Source organism: Heliangelus exortis, chromosome 2 (assembly GCF_036169615.1).
Source record: "Heliangelus exortis chromosome 2, bHelExo1.hap1, whole genome shotgun sequence".
Lineage (NCBI taxonomy): Eukaryota > Metazoa > Chordata > Aves > Apodiformes > Trochilidae > Heliangelus > Heliangelus exortis.
In genome coordinates, this window is record NC_092423.1 from 16,500,915 (window position 1) to 16,528,355 (window position 27,441).

The 27,441-nt window shown below is 36.0% G+C and overlaps 1 protein-coding gene across 3 annotated transcripts in view; it reads right to left on the minus strand.

Moving 5' to 3' along the window:
* Positions 1 to 27,441, minus strand: part of WAC (WW domain containing adaptor with coiled-coil) — a 54,023-nt gene that overhangs the window by 12,493 nt on the left and 14,089 nt on the right. For all 3 annotated transcript variants that reach the window (XM_071734936.1, XM_071734935.1, XM_071734934.1), the window contains exons 4-10: positions 18,735 to 18,841; positions 17,860 to 17,975; positions 17,260 to 17,372; positions 15,520 to 15,828; positions 5,880 to 6,125; positions 3,793 to 3,915; positions 2,662 to 2,810 (exon numbers count right to left, since the gene is read on the minus strand). In XM_071734936.1, the coding sequence (XP_071591037.1) occupies positions 2,662 to 2,810; positions 3,793 to 3,915; positions 5,880 to 6,125; positions 15,520 to 15,828; positions 17,260 to 17,372; positions 17,860 to 17,975; positions 18,735 to 18,841 (1,163 nt within the window). The remainder of the gene's footprint in view (positions 1 to 2,661; positions 2,811 to 3,792; positions 3,916 to 5,879; positions 6,126 to 15,519; positions 15,829 to 17,259; positions 17,373 to 17,859; positions 17,976 to 18,734; positions 18,842 to 27,441) is intronic.

The window sequence follows — 27,441 nt, forward strand, 5'->3', positions numbered from 1 at the left end:
TGCTACAGTAAATGCAGTTCAAGACTTTTCCCCCCCCCATACTCTGCATACCCTTACTCCTTTTAAAGTACGTAAAAGAGAGGAATCAGCTCCAAAAATCAAGCTAACAATTTTAAGACAGAGAGAAGAAAAATGATTTATGGGGATCCATAAAAATGAAAAATGTAAATCAGGCAGGCTGCCTGGCATTTGCAACCATCAAGTTGGTGCAGATGACTAAACAGTGGTCATTATGGCTTAGAATTAATAACTCAGAACTTTATGACACTCAACACTTTGCTTGCAACCACATTGCATGAGCTTTGAAAATAAACCAGATGTGCAATCTTATCTCATTATGGTGCAGTCTTAAGGAAAAATGGATTAAAATACAGCGATTTCAAAATGTGTCAGTATGCTCATAAAAGTAAAGATACTTCCACCTTCAGAATGATTTCTATATATTTATCAATAAAATACACAATAATCTCATCTGAAAATACCAGAAATGAGATTCTGCATGCCAGGTCACTACACTGGGTGGATGGCAGTGGGTTCAAGTTTGTCTGCACTGTTCTAGGAAAGCATCTGAAGCAGTGTGATAAGTACTTAAGAAGCAAAGTTTCTAAAACAAGGCTAAATGTCTGGAGGGAGGAAACATGAGCTGTTCTTCTTTCAAGTTTTCTTTCAGGAAACACTATAGATAAAAGAATATTCCAGAGAACAAAGGTTTTGCCATGTTTATAAGGTAGCTGATGATGAGAACTTTATAAATAAAGCTGATCTAGATCTTTAGGTTGCAGAGACCAGAACATACCGATTTCCAGCTACTGAGACTAAACCATTTAAGAAGATTCTTTTTTATAACCTAGGATTTGAAAGCACCAGGCATCTCCCTTCCTTGTTTCAAGTCTGCTATTTGAGAATTTCATTACTTATCCCCCAGCTATGGGATGTGACCACATAAGATTCAGGATGCACTCCAAGGACAGAAACAAAGACAACAAGCAGCATTAGTACACATGATGCTTTCACAATTCATTTACCATTGTCAGTCACATCTGACTGGCAGATTCACTTATTTTATTCTGTACCAATGAAAAAAATCAAATGTAAGCAAATGAGGCATTTAGACTAGAATGAGGAACACAATCTGTCCTCCTAAAAATAAAAGCATTCCTTAAAGGCATAAAAGGTTCTCTTTTGAGCAGAAAATTGACAGAAAGATGATAAACTGGGGGATGAGAAACAGGGATTTTAAGGAAAAAAACCCAAAAAACCAAAAACCAAAACCAAAGAAACCCAGCAACCCAAGACTGATCTTGCATCAAAGTCCAGAGTCATGCTTATTACTCCAATAAGATACTACATACACTGAGCAACATGTTGATAAGACTGGGTTAAAATCTTTAAGGTCTCTTTCTTAATAGAAAGATCTGTACAATGAAGAGTGAGAACAAGTTCCCAACTCATGACAAGAGCAAATCTACAGGAGAGGTCAAAATCCTCAACACGCTTCAATTTTTCACAGCCAAAACAAGACCAAACTGCTGTTTTGTTTTGCTTTTCTTCCTCCCCAGCTTGCCTAAAAGATCCAAGAGTGCTAAGCTCTGCAGCTCCATCACTACAAAACCATCTTGAATGTAAACCTCTGCTTTCCACCAGAGGGTGCAAGTCAATAGGCGAGCCTCCAGTTCCCTTTAGTAACAAAATCCTCCTTCATAATATGACCTTTAACCCGGTACCTCTTCCCAGACAACAGCAATATGAATCACAAGTCTTTAAACAAGGAAAAACTGAAGAAAAGGTCAAGTTCAACTTGAGCGTGTAATTACATCTAATTGTCCTTCTTTACAAGCAAAAGAGTCTCTGAATCAGCAAAATTCTATGAACAAATAAGCTCAACTTCAACCATATTTATTCCTCCGTATCACCACTTCTAGCATATGGAATTCTGCAAAACATTTCTCCCCTGAAGTATGACCCACTAGAGGGATCACACCAACAAAAAAAGTAAAGAGGACATGTCCTTGACTTTTCATGTTTTCTATTTCATCCTTAGGAAGAACCTTATGAGCTTATTTGTTAGCGTCCATTAATGCTTCCAAGTCATGAATCCAATGAAGGAATTCTGAATAAATGTGGGTAAGTGTCTACAGATGGAGAGGAACATCGTATTTTTTACCTTGTAAACACTCAAAACATTTCAGACCAAAATTTGACACCACATAAAGTCAAATTCCTTAAGAATTCCTCTCCCATCTAGCAATCTTTTGTTGGCTAATGTTTAAAGAACTACATCAGCTGCTGCTTTTGGCGTAAGCTTTTGTTTCCATTTAAGTATGTTGAAATACTGATCTCTTAGTAGTATCTCCAGACAGCTTCTGAAGTAAGCACAAGACTTCCCTCAAGAACAAAAGTGTACTAGAATTCTGTTTTTTAGGTATGTGCTGCAAGCATGCAGCCAAGTAGTTGCTTTCAGTTGGTTTTGTTTTTATTAGGAAATACAACATACATTTTACCATCCTACCTACAACTGTTAGCACAGGGACACTGTTAACACAGGGACACTGTTAACACAGGGACACTGTTAACACAGGGACACTGGTAACACACAGGGACAGCAATACTTTATTTACCTGCAATGCTTACTTCCACTAGTGTAAATCAGAAAGACCTTACCTTCTGCTGTGATGATACTGGTGGTGTGGTCATCAAGGGTTTAAGTGGAACGGTGTTAGTCTGAGGCGTGCTTATTCTTGGAGATACATATGATCTTGGTGATGAGGCATCAGATGTTAAAGACATTGGAGACTGATTAGATGGTTGAGCTGTAAAGAAAAAACAAATGTTTGTTTTAAATAAAACCGTATCTTATACTAAATGTGAATTAGATTTTCTTTTGGTACTTTGTAGTATGCTATATTAGAGAGCATACAGCTTCAGATAGCTGGGGAGATATTCAACTGAACAATCAAATGCTGAATAACAATCCTAACAAAGACTTGTATTTTCCACAAATCATCCACTAGCAGAACTCAAGGGGAGAAGAAAAGGTAGGATGCTATTATGCAGTGGTTTTTACACACAGCTGATTTCACTGTGATTCTTATTTTAGAGTGCTCAAATCTATTTAATCTAAAGCATGCATGAACACTACCTGTTCATCCACTCTAGGCATGTACCCACAGTACTCCCCTTGCCCCCATGTTTAAATTATTAGTTAAAAACTAGCATTTGCATATTACTTCTTATCTACTCGATAACAGCATGACTGCATTTCTTGTTATAGTAAAGCTTCTGGCTTTAGTTACAAACCACAAGACATATGAAGGAATACCTGAAAGCTGAAAAATATTATTTACAGAAGACTACAAAAATTCCAACCAGACAAATTCTTAAAAAGAGTTTACACTCTGACTCTGTGACTAAGGCCTCAACCAAGAGTCACAGTTGCATGGTATTACAAGAAGGGTGTTCAAGGAAGAGTTTATTTAATAATGAACATTCAGTGACATCTAATTAAGGTTCAGAATATATGGAAAGGAACTCACACATATTTCACATTATTCATAAAAAGTTAGCTAACATACAAAGAAATCCCAAAAGGAGACAGAGAAGCACATTTACTTAGTTGCATGTCAGCTTCCTCCTCTCCAACTGTTTCTTCTCTTTGTAATAATAAGACATTCAACATTCTCTACACTAGATGGCCAAAGACAAGACAAGAGAGCTCTAGAAATTTCAATTGTATCAGTCTTTACAAAATAAAATGTAACAATTTAACATAAGTGAAAAGTAGACTCTGAATACCTTGCGTAGACAGTTGTGCAGCTTGAGAAATTAGGGAAGTGATATTGAAAGCAGATGGTCCAGCAGTAAGAATTTTATGGAGTATAGACTGCAGAGAAGCTTGTGTCACAGCTGCTGTTAGAACTAAAAACAAACACTGCATTTTACTGGCAATTCTAGAACATCATTTTAAACTGTTCAAAATGGCTAAATACATTTAAGCCACATTTTCTTCCTGATTTTTTTCTGTACCTACAACAGGAAAGAAGTCACCTACACTATTTTTCAATTACTTGAACTCAATTCATTAATGCTTGGTAAGTCTAACGAAGTCCTTAATTTAGTAGTTTTCTCTTTGACACATACACACACCAAAAAAACCTTTAGAAAATAACTCTGCAACCTAATCTTTATAGGTCGACATTAAGTCTTGTAAACATAAAGAGAACATTTGTTCCATTTGTTATTGTAGTAAGCAGAATGTGTTTGTTGGGTTTTTTTAAGCTACAGTAATTTTTTAAAAGAAAAAAAGCTGCATCATTTCAAGAAATTAAAAGAGATGGGGATGGGTGGGAAAACGTCCTGTTCAAGGAAAAAGAAAAGAGTTTTCAAGTTAAAAAATCCAGATGTTAAGTGTTCTTTAAAAGTGGAAGGGGTTTAGCTAATCCCCAGCTCCTCCAGTAAATTTTTTTTTAAACCAACTGCTTTATAACTGCACTACACAGGAAGATCATCTTGCAGTATGAGCCAATAAGGACCAGTCTCTGAACTAAGCTTTCACAAAGGTCTACAGACTCTGTGGGATACTTCCTGAACATACATTACCCATACACAAATCTGAAAAAACTGACTCACTAGCACAAATACAGAATTATCTCTGCATCATGTGCACAGTAAAGGCAGTCCTGCTGTGCAAGCTGAAGTCACTCTGCCCACATGGACCTACCAGCCAGGCCCTCGTGCCATCACAACAATACTGAACACTTGTTCCAAGACAGATGCAGCTGCTGCTCAGATATGGTTATATAAAATGACTGGGAACGAAAATCAGCAGGTTTCTAACAAAATACTACTCCTCTCTTGACTGGAACTTTCATTTTTTTTTAACATAAGTAACCATGATACTTCTACCTTTGTTAGTCCAGCCAAATCACTACAGTTTTAATAGCTTCTCCCTGCACAGGAAAAAACATAACCTACTCACTTCCAAGTACCAAATGAAGCCATAATGTTTACCAATTAAAATGAAGTAAAATTGGCAGGTTTCCCTTAAAAGTAATAGGCATGTAGCAGTAAAATTTTATTGTTTCAACTTTCATGGTTTGTACTTTTAAAGAAGCTGAAGACAATTAGCTCTGGACACTACGAGCAAATGATTCAATCCTATTTAAACTGGTGATCACTGAACAAGAAGCAAACAAAAAACCCTGTACCACTTTCATCCATCAGTAACCTGCCACATGCAGATACCACATCAGACAGAATTACCTACAAAATGTAACTCTACCTGTTCTCACAGGAAAAAATACTATAGCTAGTTCTAAAGCTTCTTGAAATAAACTAAGCCCATGTGACAAAAATCTAAGGGATACACCAATTACATGCACAAAATTATCCTGCTAGCAAAATTAGCAATATGCCATCTTTACTGAGAGAGGCTAACGTGGTCTGTTAAAAAAACTGACAGGCTGTAAGATTTAAGAATCCCTAGAAGTTTCAGTATTTGCAAACATATATTATTAGAACAGCAGCACAAACTACAGAAAACAAAGAACATTGCACAAAATAGAGGAACAAAAAGCTGTACTAAACTAACTAAATTTTTGCAAGAGATAAAAGCTGATACAGCGATTAAGTCGCCAGTCTCAACTAGATTGCTCACACATATCAGCACCTATTAGCTTAACAACCTCAAACTGGCTAATTTTAAAAAGTTTATCAGGAAAAAAACAAAACAAAAAAATCACAGAAACAATCCCCACTTTTTGAAAGGAGTAGTTTATTAAATTTCTTTAAAAAGTAAGGCTGGTATTTACTGCATCTAAGTACCCAATAATATACTAATGTCTGTACATAAGTGATTATAATCAACTTTAAAGAATCCTTACCTTCATTAATTTTGGATATATCTACACTAGAATTATTAAGCTGCAAGGTGGCTTGCAGAGCAGGCAGCAGCTGTCGAAGAAGATTTGGGTCCTGAAGTAATGGAGGAATTGGTGATTGTGGGACAGGTGAGACAGGAACTGTAGGAGCAGATGAAGCAGGCGCAGAAGTTGGATTCAGTCCAGAAGCAGAAGATGTAGAAGGAGTTGTGCAAGAATGGGATACAGACTTGTCCACAGATGCAGACTCTGAACAGAAGACAGACAGTAATTTTTATTTTGCCCAATATAAACTGACAATTTCTCACTCAATACTCATATTCAGAAGATTAAATGCTTCATTATTGTTACAAGAAAAAAGAACACAACAAAATTCAAAGACATTTGGTATCCCATGTAATTTATGTTACTTATATTGAGTATTTATTAGGAACACACACACACACACAAATTTTCTAATTCAAGACACTAAACTGAAAGCTGTCAGTATTACAAATGGGAACTTTTTTCCCCAGTTTTGTAGGACAAATGTGAGCCAAAAATTCCTTAGTAGCTTATTCCTTTAATAGCCTACAATTTTATTTATTATTTCATTTTTTTCTTGGAAAATATACCATGAAAACAACCTTACAGTCCATGGACTTTACAGACAGACTAACGTGTCACTTTTCAGGGATGGTATAAGCAATGCTTTATTTATTCAGAGACTACACTACAAGAAGCTACGAAACAAAGACCAAGCCTATAATACACAATCCAGCTACATTGCTCAGTATTGTCAGGCTACTGAGCTGTACTAGAAATGTAAAACAAAACTTGTTAATATCCCCACAGTAGCAGTGAAAAAACATCTCAAAATGTATCTTCCCATAATTCATTTCAAACTTGCTAGCTTCTCTTGAAGCATCAAGACCTATATCCTTTATTTTATTATTCTCATTTTAGCAGATGTCAACACTTACTATATAAGGAGATGCTTAGTACTTATATTCAATCATATTCACATGACAATTTGTTCTAATTAAAGTTAGATATAATTTTAAATTGGACTTCCAGTTAATATGAAGGTTTATCGTCCATTCAAAAATGTAGAATTTGTTGCACTGAAAGTATTTTTACTTACAATAGGTGTACTATTAGTCACTTCAAACATCCCTCCTTTAAAAAGCCTGGACCACTGTATTTCAGTTTTAGCTTCCCCTTCTCTCATCCCCATTAAATCCCTTAAGAGACCCAAAGGCAGCCAAGACTAATGACCCCACAGCACCAAAAAAGATGGATGAAGATTGGAAAGATGTGTATGAATCCAAGATCTCTCACTCTGGATGCTCGGCCATAACAGTAAAGACCTGAATTTTAAAGCCTGCTCATACTGGGCAGAGAATGTCAACATGGATACTCCACATTTCAGACAAAACTCAGTGGCTGGTAACTTTTACTTTAAAGGTGTGTTTGAATTTTTTCCCTGTGGCAAGACAATCAAGGTAAGAAAAGGCTGACTTTTATTAAAAAAGAAAACTGAAAAGGTTTTTATTTTGGCATACTATGTAAAAATAAAATGTTAAAACTTGACAGTCCTAACTGCAACTTTCGAGACGAATTTGTAGAAGAACCCTAAGCAAAAAAATTTTAAAAGTTGAGTAATTAAAGCAAATGGGAATAGAAAACTCAGCTAAAAGAAAGGGGACTTCTGCTTCCACACAATTACAATAGAAATAGGTCAAAATAGGTCACAGATACTCCAGAAAAACCTTTTCCAGTCAAGTGGCTGAAAAAACTAAGAAGAATCCAAATTTGACAGCTTGCAAGGATGGAAAAGCCAAGACACACAGACATGTTTTGGTGTTTCAAGCAAACATCTAGAAAAGAGGCAGTTTATCTAGTTCCAAGCTCCTGGGATAAGAGGTTTGCTTTCAATCTGTAAAGTATGGCCATTTGGCCAGGACCTTTCGTAAGAAAAATTTACAAAGAGACAAGAAATATTCAAAGCCTGAAGAGGAAAAGAAGCATTTATGAAATATTTATCTGGTTTTTAGGAACATGTGACTCGAACAGTTGATTAGATATTAGTCCCTCCTTGGAACAGTAAGTCATTAGTTAAAGTCTATGTTACAGAAGTATTACATATAAAATCTTAACATTACAGTGTTCAAAGTAAATTTATTAAGACAACTGCAGAGACACCTCAAGCAAACAAGAATCTTGCCATACTAAACAAAAACATGTAAGGTTTAAACTCCACATAAGGACAAGATACATTAGCAAATTGCAGTAAGGGAACTAAACACAATGGGACACTTTAGTACTTAAACAAATCTCCCACCCTCAAGTTTTGTGATTAAAAAACAAAAGAAATAAAACCCAAAGCAAACAAAAAGCAACAAAACACCAAAAAAAAACACAGAAAAAAAATACTAAGCTTCTACCAGCACTGATTTCAAGACATATTTCAAGTAGTTTGGCTTTTCCACACAGTTCATTTTAAGTAAAGAAGCAACTCAGTACTATGTTAATAATTCACGTAAGGAATACCCAGGCTCCAAGCACTACCACCATACCAGATAGCTGGTCGTATTTTTCACCTGCGCTGCAATTCTGAACACAAAATAAACTGAATCAAAGCCAAGCTCGAGCTAACAATGCAGTGAAGACAGACCTTAAGACCAGCTCTCGGAATTAACCAATTTTTTTTAAATAAAAGGACTCAAAATATGTCATACAAAACCATGCAACACCAAGAGGTCTGTAAAAGTACTTCAGTTTGGGTGAGCTTTTCTGCTATAAAAATGCAAACTGAATTACACCAAAACAACTGAGTCCAGTTAATTCTTTAATACAGTAAGGAGACACTATTCTGTAGCTGTTCTATTGCAGGTGTAATGGGTTAAAATATACCTGTGAAAGATATTTTTTGTGCAATTAGCCAGATTAAACACCTAGAGAAAGTGATGTGAAAGAAGGATGTTGTAATGCTAGCACTCTGACCTTTTTGGTTAATGTTACAGGACTAATAATTCAAATATTATGACAGAATAAATATCTATGATCACATCTAGATGTACATCCTATTATAACTGTATTATTAAACATCATAGAGGATGCAGAGTACTATTAATGCTCAGAACATCACTGCACTTCACAAATTAAGTAATATACATATTAAAAGTGAAATAAAGCGTATAAACTTGATTCTACCAAAAAAAGTTGTAAAAAGTAGTTGTGGAAATACAAGCATTTCTTGTTTGTATTAAGTAGCCTGAATGGCTATGCTCTACAAAGGGAAATTCCATTGTGATTAGAAAAAAATTACAGCCTACAGATTAGTTCTGCATAGTCACAACTTCATTACTTTAACTTAAATCAACCTATCTTATTTGATGTCTTCCAGACTGGACGTTTGATTTCACAGAAATAAATCCAAGAAATACAGATAAAATGAAGCCTCTAAATATTTACACATACATTTTCATATAATATAATTGCAAAGGGGAAAACTGGTTTAATTTACAAAGCTGTACAGAATTTGCAAGTTTTGCCATTAAAGTTAATACAAATAGTCAAAACTCCTCAGGATGAAATGCTTGTTTCACAAAAATCATCAGGTATCACTGTGGTGGGTGCATTTCCCCTTATTTTTCCAGAAGCAGAAGCAGAGGAGAAAGCTCCCTCCTTTTCTGATCTGTTTTAAGAGACCTCCATTATATATTATGCCACACAGTTAAGTTTATTTTCCAACATTTATACACTATTTCCCAGTTTCTAAAACATTTACTAGGATTTTAAAAAAATACTTAAGACTTATAAAGTCCTCTAATTCTTAAATGCATTTGTAGCCTCAACTGTTATGAAACTCAGTCAAAATGAATCCAGCATACTGAGAAAAGCTATCACTACAAACCCACGTCCTTTAGTTTTACAACTCTGATACACTAATCTCTACACCAGTGTCAATGTAAATTCATGTTCATAAACAAGCTAACTACAATATGGTTGCACAATAAAGCTTTTGATTAAACGGCAATTATGTATAAGCCTAACCCAAATCATTAATATACCAATCAGACTAATTTTAGGCCTACAATTGAAATTTTACAAACATAAAATGCAAATTCAGTTGGTGTCTTATATAAAACAATATTCTTAAAGAAAAGGTAACTGTGCTGCAAAGGCTGCAGAAGTCTTGCACTGATTAAAGTTGCTTGCTGCTGGAGAGGGCAACTCTGCAGCCTCTTCACTGTCAACATCTATTTCCATACAAATGATATGCAAATAACTGAACCTTTTTTAAAAAACTTTTTTTAAAATATGACTTCACACCATTTTTACCATGCTAAGATAAGCATAATGAAGTTCTAACTTCTTAAAAAAATTATTTCCTTTGTTGTGAAAAAATGAAAATACAGTATGCTTCCCAACAGTCACGTGAACAAGCAATTAGATGCAGCTTCCATACGGAACTATGGTATAAAACTAAACAAGTTTCTGAACCATCACCTTTATTGATAAGGAAAAAACATAAGCAAGACATTAAGACATTAAGAAAAAGGAGGAAAACAGGTAATCAGATGGCAAACCAAACCAACTAGGAGTTGAGGCTAAAGAAAGTGAAGAACCATTAATCCATTTTATATTAAAATCGAGCAGGAAAAGAAACCTTTTTATAATTGGAATTATTTTTTAATTATTTTATCATTGGAATAGGAAAGACCTTTCTATTCAAAACCTGCTCTGATGGAGTGTGACTTGCAATCACACCTTTTGCATAAAAAGGAAAGAAATCCAAGTTATCATAACAGCATAACAGCAGATGTCTCTATGACAAACGTGTTTTTGTTGAAGGTTTCACGAAGAGGTATGTGGACTACTGAAGTAAGCTGGAGGGTACTGCTTCTCCCAGCAACATCATGTCAAGTCAGAATGGAAAAATTACATTGTGTATTTCCAAGAAGTGTTGATTTTTTTTAATAACGAGGCCAAGTAAGCCTTTCAGAAAAAACACCATGGATCATTTTCTGCAGTTGTGCCACAACATTAACTACAACCTAGAGAGCAGAATGCAAATCCTTCACTTCTCAGAGTTTGAGGGAGCAGATGAAATTGTTTTTGAATCTTGCTGTCACCAATCTCTGCCCCTTGTGACTAGAATCCTTATTCCTAAGCAAACACCTAAGCCATGAGTGCATCTCATTATGAAAGACAATTATGACAATTAGTCTGTTACGGTTAAAATTAATCAGACTAGGTTTAATGCAGAGGGATGAAAAAACTAAGTATTTTAGCTATTCAGCTACTCCACTTCAAGGAAACACTCTTGACACCAACACTCCTTCACCCCTGTTGTGCTTCATTCTGTTCTACCTGCTGGAGTCCTTTAAGTACCTGTTCCTAGTACTCGTTCCCTTCCAGCCCATGGTGTACCAAGTTATTCAGGCACATTGGTGTGACAGAGAAGTGTGCAGGGAAAAGAGAAACAAAAAGAGGACAAGAATTTTTTGTGCAGTAACTTTCTTCACAGTCCTCCTGACAACATACTAGTGCTCCGTATACAACAAATAGCTAAAATAGTGCTACATATATCTTGCTCTTATTCTGCTGCATATATGGGCAGATTGATTTCAAAGACCTTTTTAATGACAGGGAAATTAGCTGCTACTGTTGACTGGATAATTCCTCAATTATCAATGTGAACCTTTGAGTGTTCCAATAGCTTTTAGTACTGATGTAATCTTTTAATACCATTTATAACAAAATCAACACATTCAAAGTAACTCAGATCCAAGACTACAATGTAACCCAAGCACCCTATTGTGAGCATGAGTTCCATCTTTGCTAGGAACAGTCATGCAGGTGTGCTCTCTGGGAGGAAAACTGCAATACAGACTTCTCAGAAATCCAATGCCATATCACCACATAAACTTCACTTTTGTTGTGCCAATTAAACTACCACTACCTAGAACATCGAGCTGAACTGCTTGATTTACTAATGATTAAGAATCATAACACATTTTTCTGTGCTGAAGTACCTTAAGTTTATAGTGCACCAATTAAGTTCTTTGAGCAGTGACAGTCACATTTACCTTTTTTGTTTTCTTACACAGTTTGATGGGAACATTAAGCCACACCAAATTATATAAATATTTAAAAGTAATGTATTTTGAAAGCACATTTGGCCAAACGAAATGATGGCACCAACAGTAATGGAGTTCTTACATATATTAGAATTATATAAAATACAAAAAATACCCTATTTTTTTTTTTCTGATTTGGATTACTCTAGATTTAAAACTGAATTTTCCTGTTAGCTCTGCTACCAAAATAAATGTAACTGCAATGCTCAGCAAACATGTATGAAGTACTGGAAGAAACCCCTAACAGTCTCGCTAGTGTAATTTTTTTCTAACCAACGTGTGAATTAAGTAACATTTAAACTGCAGTATTCAGCCAAAGAAGATGCAGCAATACTAGGAGCAAGGTTAATAACTGTCTGCTAAAAACTAGCAAGTGTTACAAGGAAGAATACCATAGGGTGAGAATAGGATGAGGAAGCAGCTCAGCTGTCACTGAACAACTATTCTCATCTGTCAGCCGTCATCAGGGTCACAACCCACCCAGCATTGTACTAGCCAGCTTGCCAAATTTTGTCAGAAAAAATTGAAATTATTGCTGCACTAGAAACAAAAGTGCTGCCTGTTAGGATTTGGAAGAAAGATGTGAGAAGTATCCTACAGACAGACACACTGTTAAGATACGGACAATACATTTCATTCAGTAACTGAATTAGAAATAAGAAAATGTGATGTGCCCTACAGATAAAGCAGCCAAAAAGTAGGAAAAGCAACCCCACACTTTACCTGCATAAAGCACTCACAGTGAGCACAAACAGAAGCAGCAGATTCTGACTGGAACATTCAAACCAAAGGGTAGAGGCCAAATAGTTCCCCAGGAACTCTCCACTACTGCCAGCCATTGAGGGCAGAGGACTACTGCTAACAGCTGAGCTATAGTTCAGCCAGGGATTTTATTCAATCTCCTTGTGGGACTACAACATACCCCTGCAGCAAAAGAGATTGAGCTGAAAAAAGCATTGTTGGTTTTTGTGGTTTGTTTATTTTGTTGTTGTTGTTTTGCTTTTCACAACTATTACTGCATTAAAAAATACACACTAAGAACAGAACTATTAAAACAGTGGTACATACCTGCTGGCATAAGGCTGCCAGCAACATATTGACAAGAAGCAAGAACTCATTTAGGCAAGGACTACTGCACACACTATTCAGTCATTTGGATCAAGCTATTTTTTATAAGCAAAACCCATAGCTTTACCTGTTTTTAGAAAGACAGAGGGATGGTACAACTAGTGAACAGAAAAAAGATCAAAGGCTGTTTGCTTCACTAGTGTAAAAATGAACCCCTCAAACTATTTTCCAATTATCAAAGATAATTTTAGAAGATTGTTCAAACTCAGTGTCTCAGGATATGTTTTTTTTTCATTTTGTAGACTACTGCACACCTGTAGCACTACACACACACAGTCATCTGTGGGAAAATGAGTTACAGAAGCACCCCATCTAAAACCATCCCAATGTATAGCACTGCTTCCTGCTTCCTTTTAAATTTAAATATATAAAATGCTTCAGAAATCATACTGGTCAACTTTCTTCTTAAAAAAATTTTTCAACGTTAACAAAAACAGAGTAAGGCAAGACTACTGAAAATACACTTTCAGTGATATCGTAATATAAGCTGCACTGATTTTTTCTGGGTTTTTTTTTTTTTTTTGGTAAGAAAAGAGGCATTCAAACAACACCTGAGGACACACATTTTCTGGAATAAGTATCTAAAGCCCAGCATCTATTCTAATTCTTCAAATACTTACTAACTTTCTGTAATCCACCCTGTCTGAGGCTCAGGAAGTAATTTATTTGCTCACAATGAAGTGCACTTACATCAACGATGCAAAAGTATTACAGAGTATCTATCCATTTAACCAACTTTAAAATACCTACACAGGAATACAGAAATTAAGTGATTATTTAAAATGGAGTCATCTATGGTAACACGGATTCTAACATAAGATTTATAGTGTCAAGAACAACCCTGTGTGAATATTTTGAGGATGCATACCCAATTCTTTCTTCTCAAGTGATATTGACTGTGAGAAACTAGAACTCCTTGTAGCAATTGTCACAGTGGGAAATTCCTTCAATTGCAGAAAGATTCAGATGCTCAATTTAAGTGGAAGTAATTAACAAAGACATTCAGTAAACAGGGAAAGAATATATCCACTTTGAAGTCTGATCACATACCAAACACGGATCAAGTACATGCCAGAATTAATAATAAGGGTTTTTTTAAGGGTATTTTAAAGATAGGAATGAAAATAGAGAGGATACAATAAAGGAGAACATCTGACAAGGATGTTTAGCACTGTTGTGTTTACAAGTGCATGAAACTGCAATCAGAGGTTGAACTGAAGCAGGGTACCTACAGTGTTCCGGACAAGACCAATGCATTAACCAGCACACCTTACTTCTTGCTTTACTGGGTTGGAACAGAAAAAGCCTTGCTGAAAATCTCCTGTTTGTCTGTAGTTTATAGTCAACAGCCATGCACCAGGTCACATATAAACTGCAGTCTCAAGAAAAACATTCAGTATTTCTTTACATGCACAATTTTCTTACATTGCAGAATTTGCCAGTGTATGCTACTGTTTGGATATTTTGGATGGCTACTTATCTCTATGTAAAAGCTGAAATTCCTTAATAATGAAAATTGAAAGGCAGGAAAGCAAATGCAGAACTAACACCAACATCAGAACCAAGTCTTGTTAGCTTTCGTTTTAGTGCTGCACTATCGTTCTGTTAAAAGATAGACTTGCAAATATCAACAGGGCAACAAGTCACCTTTCAAAAGAATTATGTATCATACTAATAAAGCACCATTTTAAATTAAAATCAGACATGTTTATAAAAAAAAAAAAAATTACTTTTTCCCCTTCCAAAGCCCCCAAAATAGAATTTTCCTATGAAATTTCCTATGCAATGTTACTAAGAACTCAACTATACCAGACTATCACACTATCACTAACAACACACATCTCCATTCTCTCAGTCTTCGCAAGCTCTTTTACCTGAATGATGAAGTAAATCCAATTAAAATACAGCCTTTTGAAAGGTCACAAACAACACATAGTAAAGTCATTATCTTTGCTTGATGACTCTGTTTCTGTATAATGTCTACCAGAAACATTTAAACTTCCAACAGCTTTAGAACTGAAGATCCAGTATATCACAAGAGAGATCAAAACAGAAGAATAGCTGTTACTGTCATGGGTTGGTTTTCTGTGAGAATTGCATTAGCGTTCACTGCAAAGTTTGACACTGGCACTCAAAATGGTAACAGCAATTCATAAAATACAATGGTCAAAAATTACTTTCAATACTGCAGCACCAATGTGAAGCTGTGTAAAGTGCAGGAAACACAGTTTAAGGGAAATAAACACATCAAAAGAGCAATTGGGTTTCTAAGCACACACAATCATCAAGGAAAGTATCTTTTAAATTTTAGAACTAGCATACTTCAAAATAGCAGAACAACTTCAATGTATCATCTTAAATACCAGAAGGAATATAATTAGACATACCTTTTCTCTCTGTTTTCTGTGCAGGGATGGAAGATGTGGATGTAGGCAGTTTTGATAAAGTAGATGCTCCATTAGCATCAAAGGATTTCTTTGGCTGGTGATCAGATTGTAGAGAAAATGGACTAGGAGGAACAGTGCTTGGGGCAGCAGTTGGATGAACCACTGGTTTGATGGGATGCTGTACTGGAGTAGAACTACTGTGAGTCTCTGCTCTTGGCAGTCTGTAGTCTCTGTCATTGTGCCTGCTTGTTTGAGATAAAATATTCTGTGGGAGCATACTACTGGCGTCACTGGAATGCTTGTCCTCCACTTTTTTCAGGATTCCCCAAGTAATGATGCAATAAGAAAAAAAGATATAATTAGAAACATGCCTAAAATTACAGTGACTTTGATTAATACAGCTGCACTTCATCAATTAGAGTTGATTGAACTTCTTAAGATTAAATAGTCTCAAGTAGATCAGCATCAAAAAAGGGAAAATTTAATTCTACTCACTGACAAAACGCATTTTCTTTGACTTTTGCTTGATTTAGAGTTCCAGTTAAGCACAGTGTTTTGATGAAAGGCTGCTTTATAACAAGCTTTAAAGTCAAGCTAACTTTGAAATGTCCTAATAAAATCTAAACCAAAATCTATTACTTCCATCTTATATTTAGCATTAAAAGATAATTTGTGCCATTTTTCTTTTGTTCATTCAATATCCTGAACATGGAGTATAATTTAACATTCCAGCCTTCGAAGAATTCCACTTCAAGTTTCTCAAGTGCCACTATCAAGAATTTACTTTCAATTAAATTAGTTTGAGAAGACTATCTAATAAATGAGTGACTCATCTGCATTTGCCACACAATGACAGACTTCAAAATATGCTACACAGGGACCATACCAAGTAAACATAGAGGCAGCCTTTTTATTGAACCTTAGATTTTCACCTGTCACAGAATAGTTACTGCAGTATGCATTTCTGCTATCTTTTTTGCAGCATTCAGTTTATTTCAGCATATGCAGTGTGTTTTGACATACAAAAAAATCCCAGTTCTTTAAATTTCTGCCTTGTCGGTCCCACGCAGCAGCAGGGTGGGAAGGAAGACAAACTTTGTCTTCTACCTTTAACTCACCCTAAGACCTGTGCAACAAATTCACCGTATCATCAACACACAGAGAGAATCTCACAGCACAACTATTTTCCAGAAAAACTTGACAAAGACTAAAGTTCAGTATGAAGAAAAAAAAAATCCAAATAACAGAAATTCAGTGTTCAGAAAAGGCTTTGCTAAAAGCATGGCAGAAATACACTTTCAAAAATGTACAAAAGTCTGAAAATCCTCATGATATAATCCATTAAATTAGCTTATTATTTTCAGATATGAAATGAAAGTTTTAGACAAGGCTTCTGCAACTCTATTTTTAAGCTCAGAATACAACTTTGACAGGTCACAATGATTACAACAGTCCAACTAAACCAAAAACCGTGCAAGTTGTTTTAGTAACTACCTAATGCTGCAGTAAATGCTGCAAAAAGGAGTACCATGAAACGCATTAACCAAGCAATGTACTAGTAAAGGCTCAAAGTTATTTGAAGGAATAACATTATGGAGAGCTGCCTCTGCTATCCACTTTGGCTGTTTATGCAAAAAGGCAAGAAAAACAGCTAAGGGAAGGGATTTTTTTTTTTAGCTTGGAAAATAAAACAGTGATGCAAACAAGAAAATAATATATTACTGTAAAAAAACCACATACTTCCACTGGCAAACCCGCTGGCAGCTGTCGCCTGCATCACCTCTCTTCTGTAATCCCTATCTTTTGGAAAACTGTTAACTGACATCTTGCTTGCTTCTTTTTGTCTCTGCTCTCTGAGGAAAAGAAAACACAAGTTAAGCAAGAACTTATATCATCTAATAATAGAATGTTTTCTGTGGGTTAAGTTGCATGGGATGAATGAAACCAACCTAAGAGCTTGCTACAGATGGAATAGGCAAACTCCAGGCATTGCTACCAGTTGAGGTAACACACATTCAAAAAAAAAACCCAACCAAAAACCCAACCAAGCAAACAAAGAAAGAAACAAACAAACAGAAAAAAACCCAAAAGGAAACAACAAAAAAACCCCAAAACCCCACAGCAATAAAAAACAAAAACTCAAACCAACCATATTTCCCCCTCCTGCTCTGGATCATCAAGGGATAAAACTGATGCCAGAGGTCATAGTAAAAGTAGGAACACAGAAGACTTGGACCACAATCTTTTATAGCAGTTAATCTATTAGATAAAAATGATTACTCTTAAATGAGCTTAAGAATATTTGTTCCTCATACAATGAACACAGACACACATTTATACCTTTCCAGCCACTCTTTTGGTTTTTCCCATTGTGAAACTTCTGTTCTGCAGTTGTAGTAGTACTTTTTGCCTGAGGAGCTGATGTGTTCAGACCAATCATCTGCAGAATCGTAAGCCTTTAAAATAAATACAAATAGTGTTGATCAAAAGACTACTTGAGAATTTTAGCATACCAATTTAAAAGTCTCCACTGTTTTTAAAACTACTTGGTGTCCTCGTGCACCCTTATCACTGCTTTCCAGTTACACTATCTCTAAACACCTGCTTCATTTTGTTAGGTTAAAGATGTGACCACTACATTGCATTCTAAAACAATTTCCTCTGTTTTGATCCCATCAACCCTGAAACAAAAATCTGATGATGTGTTCAGTGCGATACAGTAATATCAAAATTGGTTACGTAGTTTTCTGCACCTTAAAACTTCCAAAAATTAGTGTTTTCAGAATTTTTCTATACTTCACAAATCTATTTTACTGTCAGTGCAATTTTTAACAAACACCATGCTAACTGCTAAAACCTGGGATAATAAGGTCTCTGAAATTCACAATATGTAATAGATCTTAGGTAAGTAAAATCATACTGTCTTTTCTACATTTACCAGCAAAGTTCATACAAAATATTTCTCTATATACCTACTTTAAGTAATCTAGTATTTTAAAATCCAACAGAAGTACCTCAGGCTTTAATGATTATCAATTAGAATAATTTTACAGCATATAACAACTGCAGTTTGGGTTTACAGAGTGTTCATAAAATAAAGACTGATGTTGGAAAACTCAGTTAAGCAGATAATGTGTATGTCACCTGTTTTAGACAAAAACATGTCATACAGTGTTGGGTTGACAAAGGCTTAAATACTAATCACAAATACTCACCGACTCAGAAGTTTTGCTTGGATTATTGCAGGGATTAGAAGAATGTGAATTTGAACTATGAAGAGCACTGTGGTTATGTGAATTTTCTTGCGGAGAGTAACTGGTCCCTAAAGGGAAAAAGAAAGACTGTTCACATGTATGTCTTCAAAGATATTAACCATCTGCATTCTAAGGAGGTGGGAAGAGAAAGGAGAGGGAAGAAGGCAAGCTGTCTACAGAGGGGACCACAGCCTAGTTCAGATGTAGAAGTATTTCAAGAGATCATACAAGGAACTCTCTTTCAAACAGCATAAAGCTCACTTTGCCCTTCTAGTTACAACTATGCATTATGTCCCAATAGTCTTACACTCAAACTTCATTCCACTACAGACAAACAAGTAGCCTTTATATTTTTCGGTGGTTGGAGGAATCCTAACATGTCAATTCAGAAATCAAGAGACATTTTCTTCTCTCCAAAGGTTGGAAATTTTAATGGGTTTATCAACAGCCTACACAGTTAAATACACAAAATGAGGTCTTCAGTTCACCGGAGCAATGCTGTTTTCTTAATCCTTTTGAGGCTACTAGTAACTGGTTCTAAGTAACCACTTAAGTTTATGCACAAAGATTAAATTAGTTTTCCTGCACCTCAGTCTCTGCAGCATAGCTATCGATATCTAGAACACCAAAAGCAGCATTTCTCAAACCACCTGCTTCTGGCCTCCCTAACAACTGCTTCTTGAGGTAACCCAATTTTCTTCCTTGCCATGAAAACACACAATCACAAAAGAACAGCTGGGAAAAGAGAAGGGAGATAATTCTTAACATCTCAGTCCTTATTTCTAAGCACAGAAAACCTCCTTCATTGTTCTTTATATGATTTCCTCTTCCTAAGTTTCAAATGTTCACACAAGTCACACCAAAAAAACAACAAAAAAAATTCTTACACATTTCAGGGAGAAACCTAGATATTTCAAAGGCTACACAATTTCTTTTTTTGACTCTGCCAACTGAGAAATTCCTAAGTACCCAGGAATACTACATCAGGTACTACTAGCTTCATATACTGCACAGCAATATATATATGTCATCAAAGTGCTTTGCAACATGACCTAGTGGAAGGTGTCCCTGACCATGCAGAGGAGTTGGAACTAGATGGTCTTTGCAGTCCCTTCCAACCCTGGCCATTCTATCCTTCTATGATTCTAAATGGCCAAGACTGTCCCTTACAGGCAACTACAATACAGAACAGTCCACTGAAAACAGACTGATAGGTGGGAGTGAATGAAGCCATTACACAGATACTTTTTTCAAGTCTACTGAGAGCCACAGACACAGAAGATGACTAGCTATGTCATGGTGCAGAGTGAGAGAATATAACGCAGGTTCTAGCTTCTGAGTCTTGTGACTACACAAGCATTGTCAAAATCACTTTTTCAAACTTCTTCCTGCCTCTAACCCTGCATGTTAGAAATAGAGCATTGCAAAAGCAGAGAGGTACACCCTGACTTATCTGTTTAGTACCCTGCAAAGGTTAAAGGCTGACTTACACACGAGTTACTGCAACCCTGAATCTATTCCTATGTCATTTTGGCTAAAACCGTAGTCATTCTCTTTAAGGTCCTGGAAGTGGGAAAAAAAAAAAAACCAAACCACATGACAGAGTCTCATCCACACATACAGCCTTCCAAAAGCAAGATAACCAGTCCTACGCAAAAAGTATCTTTCATGCTTCATGCTCAGAGCCAAGAGGAATGATGTCCCAGCTTGTCAAAACAATACTGACATCATCATATGTTTGTGATGCACATGAATAGCAAAAAAACCTGAGCTAGTGCATGATTTGACTGCATGTTATGTACATTAGAAAATTCCAGAAACTAGACATTAGTGTGTATTTATAGACAAATTTCATTCCCCTAATGTAATTATAATATATTTCTTCAATACAAGACTGTAGTCCTCAATCAGTAACACCGACAGTTGTAAAATTTTTTTTAGACACCAATTATGGAGTGAAATAGCTGAAATATATTTTTGTATTTATCATTCTGTTAACAGTCTTTAATTTACTATACCCTTTCCAAACTCTGAGACAAAATCATTACGATTTCTTCATTTATTTCTGTACTTTGCTTAAAACAGACATAATAACTCATTCCTACCATGAGGTGAAATTATCTCCCTTTTTAAAGGAAAAAGCCAAAATGAAAATTTAGCAGATGGCTTGTTTGAACAGTTTGATATTAGTCACTTCAAAACTTTGAAAATCACCGAAGTAGTTAATGCACTATAATCCCATACCATAGATTCAGTAACACTACATTTTGTTCAATGCTCAAGATGTAGTTGGTGATTTTTAAATACTGTAGAGGTCTAAATACACCACTATAGTGAATTTAATCTAACTTGTTTTCCAAATATAAGTAAGAGACAACAATGTATTAAAACCAAAATCCTTTACAGCTAACTGTATCCAACCCATAAACAAACCCCTTTGCTTTCAACCTCAAAGTGGTCTAACAGCTCAGTAGCATCCCCACCATTTCACACTGTTCCCTGGCACCCTGGTTCCCAGCACCAGTACTGAGTCACAAAGCATCTCAGAGCAAGTATCAGAGAGCTGCAGCAGTCACACCCACCTACAGCTGGCCCCGATAGTAGAAACGCCTACTATGTGCAGTTTATTCCTAAGTAGCCTCCTGGTCTCTTCACATGGAGCTGTGCCTCCTCCCAGCAGAATTCCCAGGCTGCACACCCACAGACTGCCCTGAATCAGGGATCCTGCCCTACCTGAGCTGGCCTCAGCTGCATAAAAACTGATCATGGCTGCTCCAGAATACTGACTGCCACGGATTGCCAAGACAAGCTATGTGGCATTTTTTTTACAAGGGACAACTGTAACTACACACCAGATGGTGTCTAGGACAACAAGAGTGTAATTACAGGTGCTTGTTCATGCCCATTCCTCCATTTTGTTTTATGCCTAATACAGGTTTACGTTTGGATCCAATACTGAACTTCAAATGAATGAGCATATGAAAAAGTTGCCAAACTGATATTTTCTGCTGGGAAACTTTCAAGATGGAAGCAGGTGAGGCTTTGAAGAACAACAGTTTTAGGTCCTTCACACAAGGGCTTAAAGATCATATGTAAACAACCATATAACCAAATTAACCACATACTAAAACCTTGCTTCCTCAGTATAAAAAGATACATACTCACACAGCAGTTACCTAGGAATTCACACTATACAGGCCAGCAAGCACTGCCACCTCAGGTTGCCAGGGGAGGTTGCTCAGATGTTTAAAAGGCCACTGAGTTAAAATGGTATGCACAGAGCAACCTGCAAAGGAGGTCCACCTCTAAAAAGAACAGGGTTCCCCTTATTTGTATGCTAGCTTTTTCCATTAGCAAAGCCTAACCCTGAGTCATTTTAAGGTGGCTAATGTCCAATGAGCTCTGTGTCTCCCAGATGAATGTCTGGCAGAGTAGATCATGAGAGCAGGATCACTAAGATTAGTCCATATCCCAGAAACAGGCCTGAGAAGGTAGACAACACACTACCATCACTCAAGATACTCTCTCACAACACATCTCATCAATCCCATTTTCAGCAAGCGCTCTGATTTTCCTCATTTTAATCATTATTTTGGAAGATTCTGTTAAAACTAGAAAGAGCTATTCCTAACTGGAAGATGGCCAAGCAGCACTACAGCTGTATAAAACTGCAGTGGTTCAACTGTGTGAGCAGGCCTTCACTAGTGCTATTTCTGGTGACCAGCGGGTCAGAGGACAGGTCAGAGTCAAGGCTAAACTACTGCAACTATCTTCAAATGAAAGCCTTTCAAATGAAAACCACATCTTCCTCACTAATGCATGAAAATCAGCAGAAAGCATGAAAAGCTTGGTTCTGGGAACCAACTCAAAAAAAAGGCTGTGACTTAATGCCTACCTGAGATCTGAGACTCTACCACACCAAGACTCATGACTGCTTTTGTTAAGTAGTTTCCAGATTCACAGTACTAAAATTGAAGACAGAACTGCAACAAGGCTCAACACTATCCTCAACTTGGAAAACAGATATAACATAGGCTTAAATAAGAATATTCCATTTTACAAGTCAGCTTTCTCTAATAATTATCACGTGTAATTCATATGTCCATTAACACCACTTCAACTCTGTGAAATTAAGAAAAATTGAAATTTTGAGTTAGTTAAGGATCAGATTGCAATCAACTGCTCTTCCTTTTTCCCTTCCATCTTTCAAGAACAAGCTAAAAGGAAACTACTTTCCAAAACCTCTACACCTATACTAGCAATTACAGCATCCACTTAAATATACATTTTCTTGCTTGATTAGAAGAGTCAAATACATCACCTTAACCTAATTAAAACTCTCTTTAGCTCATAACATTATACAGTATCATAAACATAAAACCTCCAACCAAAATGTACAGGTCAGGACACTGGGACACACTAGAGTTACCTTCAAAAGATACTCTAAAATCCAGATGAGTAAACAATCTTTAAAAATTTAAAAAGGCTATTTTTCATCCTCTTCAAACATACTGAAAAATTAGACAGTAAACAAGTTCACACACCTCCACTCACACTCAAAATTTTAGTCATTTTACAAACAGTAAAATTACAGTAGCTGTAGTAGCATAGTGTTGCACTATACAATAGTTAACTTCACGCAGCCCAACACAGAACATCCATGTTTCCTTTTCAGTCAGACAAACGCATTGTTACTCTCCTAACTCTCCTGTCTGAAAAAGAGAGAGTGCGGATAATTGGAAGGAAAGTTTAAAAAAGGTTAACCAGCTGGGCAAGAAGCAAGAAAAATGCTACCAGCAGTAACAAGTGCTGTAACTGGAACTCAACGAGAGTCCTCTCCTTCTCTCCCTCCAGATGGAACAGGAAAGGCTCTAGGAGAGTCTTAATTTCTGTGCCCAGAAACCAAGATGTATGGAACGAAACAGCAAAAAAGCAACAAAGTTCATTCCACTTGTTTCAATTCCATATATACTGTTTCTGTGCTTTATTTTCCAGCTCTGAGCTTATGTGCAATCAAATTAATTAAACTATAACATTACAACTTGAACTTCCTCAACGGATACTGCCCGACAGTACTGAGACACATTAATTATTTGTTAACAAAGAAAAGAAGATAGTTTATGATAGTGATATTCTAGGGGGATAACCAAAACTTGTTTAAACAGTGAAAATTACAGAAACTTATCTATGATAAGCCTAAATTAAAATGTCTGAAGTCAACTGATTTCTCTTATTTCAGTGCAGATCTTTGTGCAGAATATTTTCTAAAGCTCTGCATATGGGAGGAAAAAGAGCAACACAATAGGAATAAAATACCCAATGCCTCAGCAGCAACTGAACAGACTACCAGGGCCATTTTTATTTGCCGCATGTAAAAGGTATTAAGACAAAACACTATTTTTCTTCACTCCATTTTTATGTGTCCTGCTGTGCTGAAATAAAATATGGCTGCTTTCCATGGGCAACTAAAAGCATAAAAACTTGGAATTTTTCTAGTACTGCAATGGCCTCAGAGAATACACAAACAGTAACAGTTTTCAGAAATGTGTGACATACTAACTTGAACAAAAAGTGCACTCTCAAAAGAGAGAAAATTTAGCCTGATCACCATACTGTTCAACTGCCCAATAAATACTTGTTACAGCACCCAAAATAAGCATTTTATACCAGTCAACAAGTAGCTCCATAAGGAAAAGAGCTTGTAAAGCCACTGCTTCCCTGCCCTCCCCTCCTACTCCATCTCCTCTCCAGGACAGCTAAGTCTTTGGTTTGTAATGTTCGATTCAGAAGATACTCATCCCAATGTAAAAAAGTTTTCTTCTTCCCCAAGTTACCATTTCATGGAAATTTATCCAAAATATTAGTATAAACAGACAAAGACTCATACATACATGGAGTAGGACAAATGACCAATAGGGATAAAAAATATATTGCAACCACACAGTAATCTTCATAATGGAATTGTACTTCTAAATTGTTAGTGAGCAAATGACACCTCAAGAAGGAAAAGACAAGAGCACTAATCAAAGAAAGTCAAGGGCTACATATTGTTCTACTAATGAAGTACTCAAAGAACACCAAGATATTGCTGAATATTAAAATAAAAAATATTAGCTTCAAACTTTACTTTACACATTGCAGAACATCACAGTATTTTGCTGTCTTCTGCTTACTTTTTCATTTTTAATTTTATCCATTCAATTTAATTTAGAAACTGAACTTCAATTCCAGGGCAAACAGTACAAACTGGTTTTGAGAGAAAAACAGTTATCTGCCCATCAAAAAGGAAGGGAAAAGGCAGTAATGAAATAGTTCAAATTAAATTCAAACTTCTGATAAGCACCTCAGTGCTACTCCACCAGCTAACAGGCAGATCAGTGTCCTAGGGTTGTACTTCAGTCCAAATGATTGGTTTGTCCTTGCTGGTAGAACTGATCCACACTTGTTTTTGCCCAAACATCAACTTCTAGTTTGCTCCTTGCCATGTTACAGCTACATCAAAACAATACTTAACTATTTTAATAAATTTGCAGTTGTTTTCTTCCTACCCTCAATATATACATAACTTGGAAAATGATCCAATGAGTTTCTGGAAGGCCCAATACTCAAATGTTCAAAAAAGCCTAAGGGATGAAACATGAATTTTTAACAAACTCCACACAAATCCCAATTTACCTTCCTATGACTTCTGAGTTTTCTTGATATGTCAGCCATTAAAATAAACAAAAGACTAGACAAATAATTTTGCCATCACCTGTAAAAGTGTTTACTCTTTATTTCCAAAGAGCAGTAAGCAGTATCATTTGAACCAATTTGCCTGTTTCTCTTAAATGAAGGCAAGGTTCAACCAGCTTCTAAACCTTTCTGATAGGAACATCATAGAAAGAGGCAAAAGTTACTACTGCAGATTCTTTTAAAGAATTTTAAATCTACAAGTCGAACTTACATGAAATTAAGAACTGCAGGTAAACAACAAATTCTTCAGATTTACATTTACTATTTCCTCCGAATTTGCTATTTCCTTTCATTCCTTTGGAATGAAGTCATTTTTAAGGCCCCTTCCAACCCAATCCATTCTATGGTTTTACAAGTAGGCACACGCTCACATATTTTCTGAAAATTAGGCTTAAGGGTTACTAAAACCAGATTAACAAATCCCTTAGCACTGTGGAGAGTGGGATGAGAGTCACAATTTCTACTTTTCATTCACGGAGCTTCCCAAATACCATAAAACAAATATACTGGAAGAAACAACACACATAGCAACATAAAACAGATACTGCTTCAGTGCACTTTCTGGAAACTGTGCATTCCAATGTTTTAAGATTACAAACAGCACAGTAACACTATGAAAGACTGATACACCGCAAAATGTTCACCACTGACCGAAGTTTGAATGAAGTCAGGGATCATACAAAACACCTGCTTACAGACAGAGGGCTAAAAAAAATAAAAAACCAAAACAAAGCAGTGGCCAGAAAACAGCTCTGAGACTACTCCATTTTCTATGCATCAACAGCACCAAATTACTACTCAGAAGCTCCAAACAATCTTCCCATCCACTGAGCAAAAGCAAGATTAAATAAGAACACAGCCATATTGTTTAGCACCTCTCAATTTTTTTTTTTAATGCTTTGGGAGTAGTTTCTTGGGGACAAGAACTTTGAGCAGCAGTTAGTTCTGTGAATGCAATATTACTTACAAACTAATTTGCAGGGAAGTTTCTGTTACTCAGTTTAAAATAAGGAAGATGAAGTTGCAGTGGTTTGCCACGCAGTGACAAATGCTTGCAACCTTCATCCCATCTTAAAAGTTTCCTTTGTTTCAGTTGATCACACACCATTCAAAAATCAGCAACTCTTCCAAGTTCACAGTGTTGTAGAAAGACTAAATAAGACTATTACAAAACACTGTTACAGTCCTGAAAAAAAGATTAGTCCAAGATATATCTATCATACTTATATTCTTACTAAAAGGCTGTGGTAAAATCAACCACGTTTTTAAAAAGGCAAGAACAAACAAGACATTGTGCATCTCTCTTCTTAAACCCATCTTTAAAATATTAACTTGAAGTCACGTAATTTCAAATTTGTATCTCAAGATACATAAAATTTTACTTCCCTCCAAAGGCACACAGAACTGTCTCACTCAGTTCTATCCTATTTTTATTTTGTAAGCTAACATAAGAAAGCCTTATTCATCCTGAAGTTACTTAATAACCATACCTGTCAAGAAAAACTCCAGCAAAAGATCTTAAACACTATTAGCATTTGCCAGTTTGAGAGAACTCTGCTTCTACTCTAACACTACAGCAATATCCACAAAAATTGTAATACCTTGTCACAAATGAGGAAAATAACTTGAAAACACTTAGTATTAGAAGCAGCAATTGCTCAGTAAACTTTTACAGGATAATCTGTGAAACAACTAGGCTTAGACAAACTACTCATTCTGTTCAGAACATGCTATACAACATATGTATTTATTACAGAGTAGATATATAAGTAAAAATATTTTAATTTTATGCTTATTAAATCTTCAACTGGAAATTGTTTTTGAAAAGAAGAGATGCTAATAACATTCTGAAAAAACACGAAGACAAATCCATTTGGACTGAACAGAATTGAAAAACAACGAATGCTGGCCCAGGTCCTGGGGTGGGAGGGGA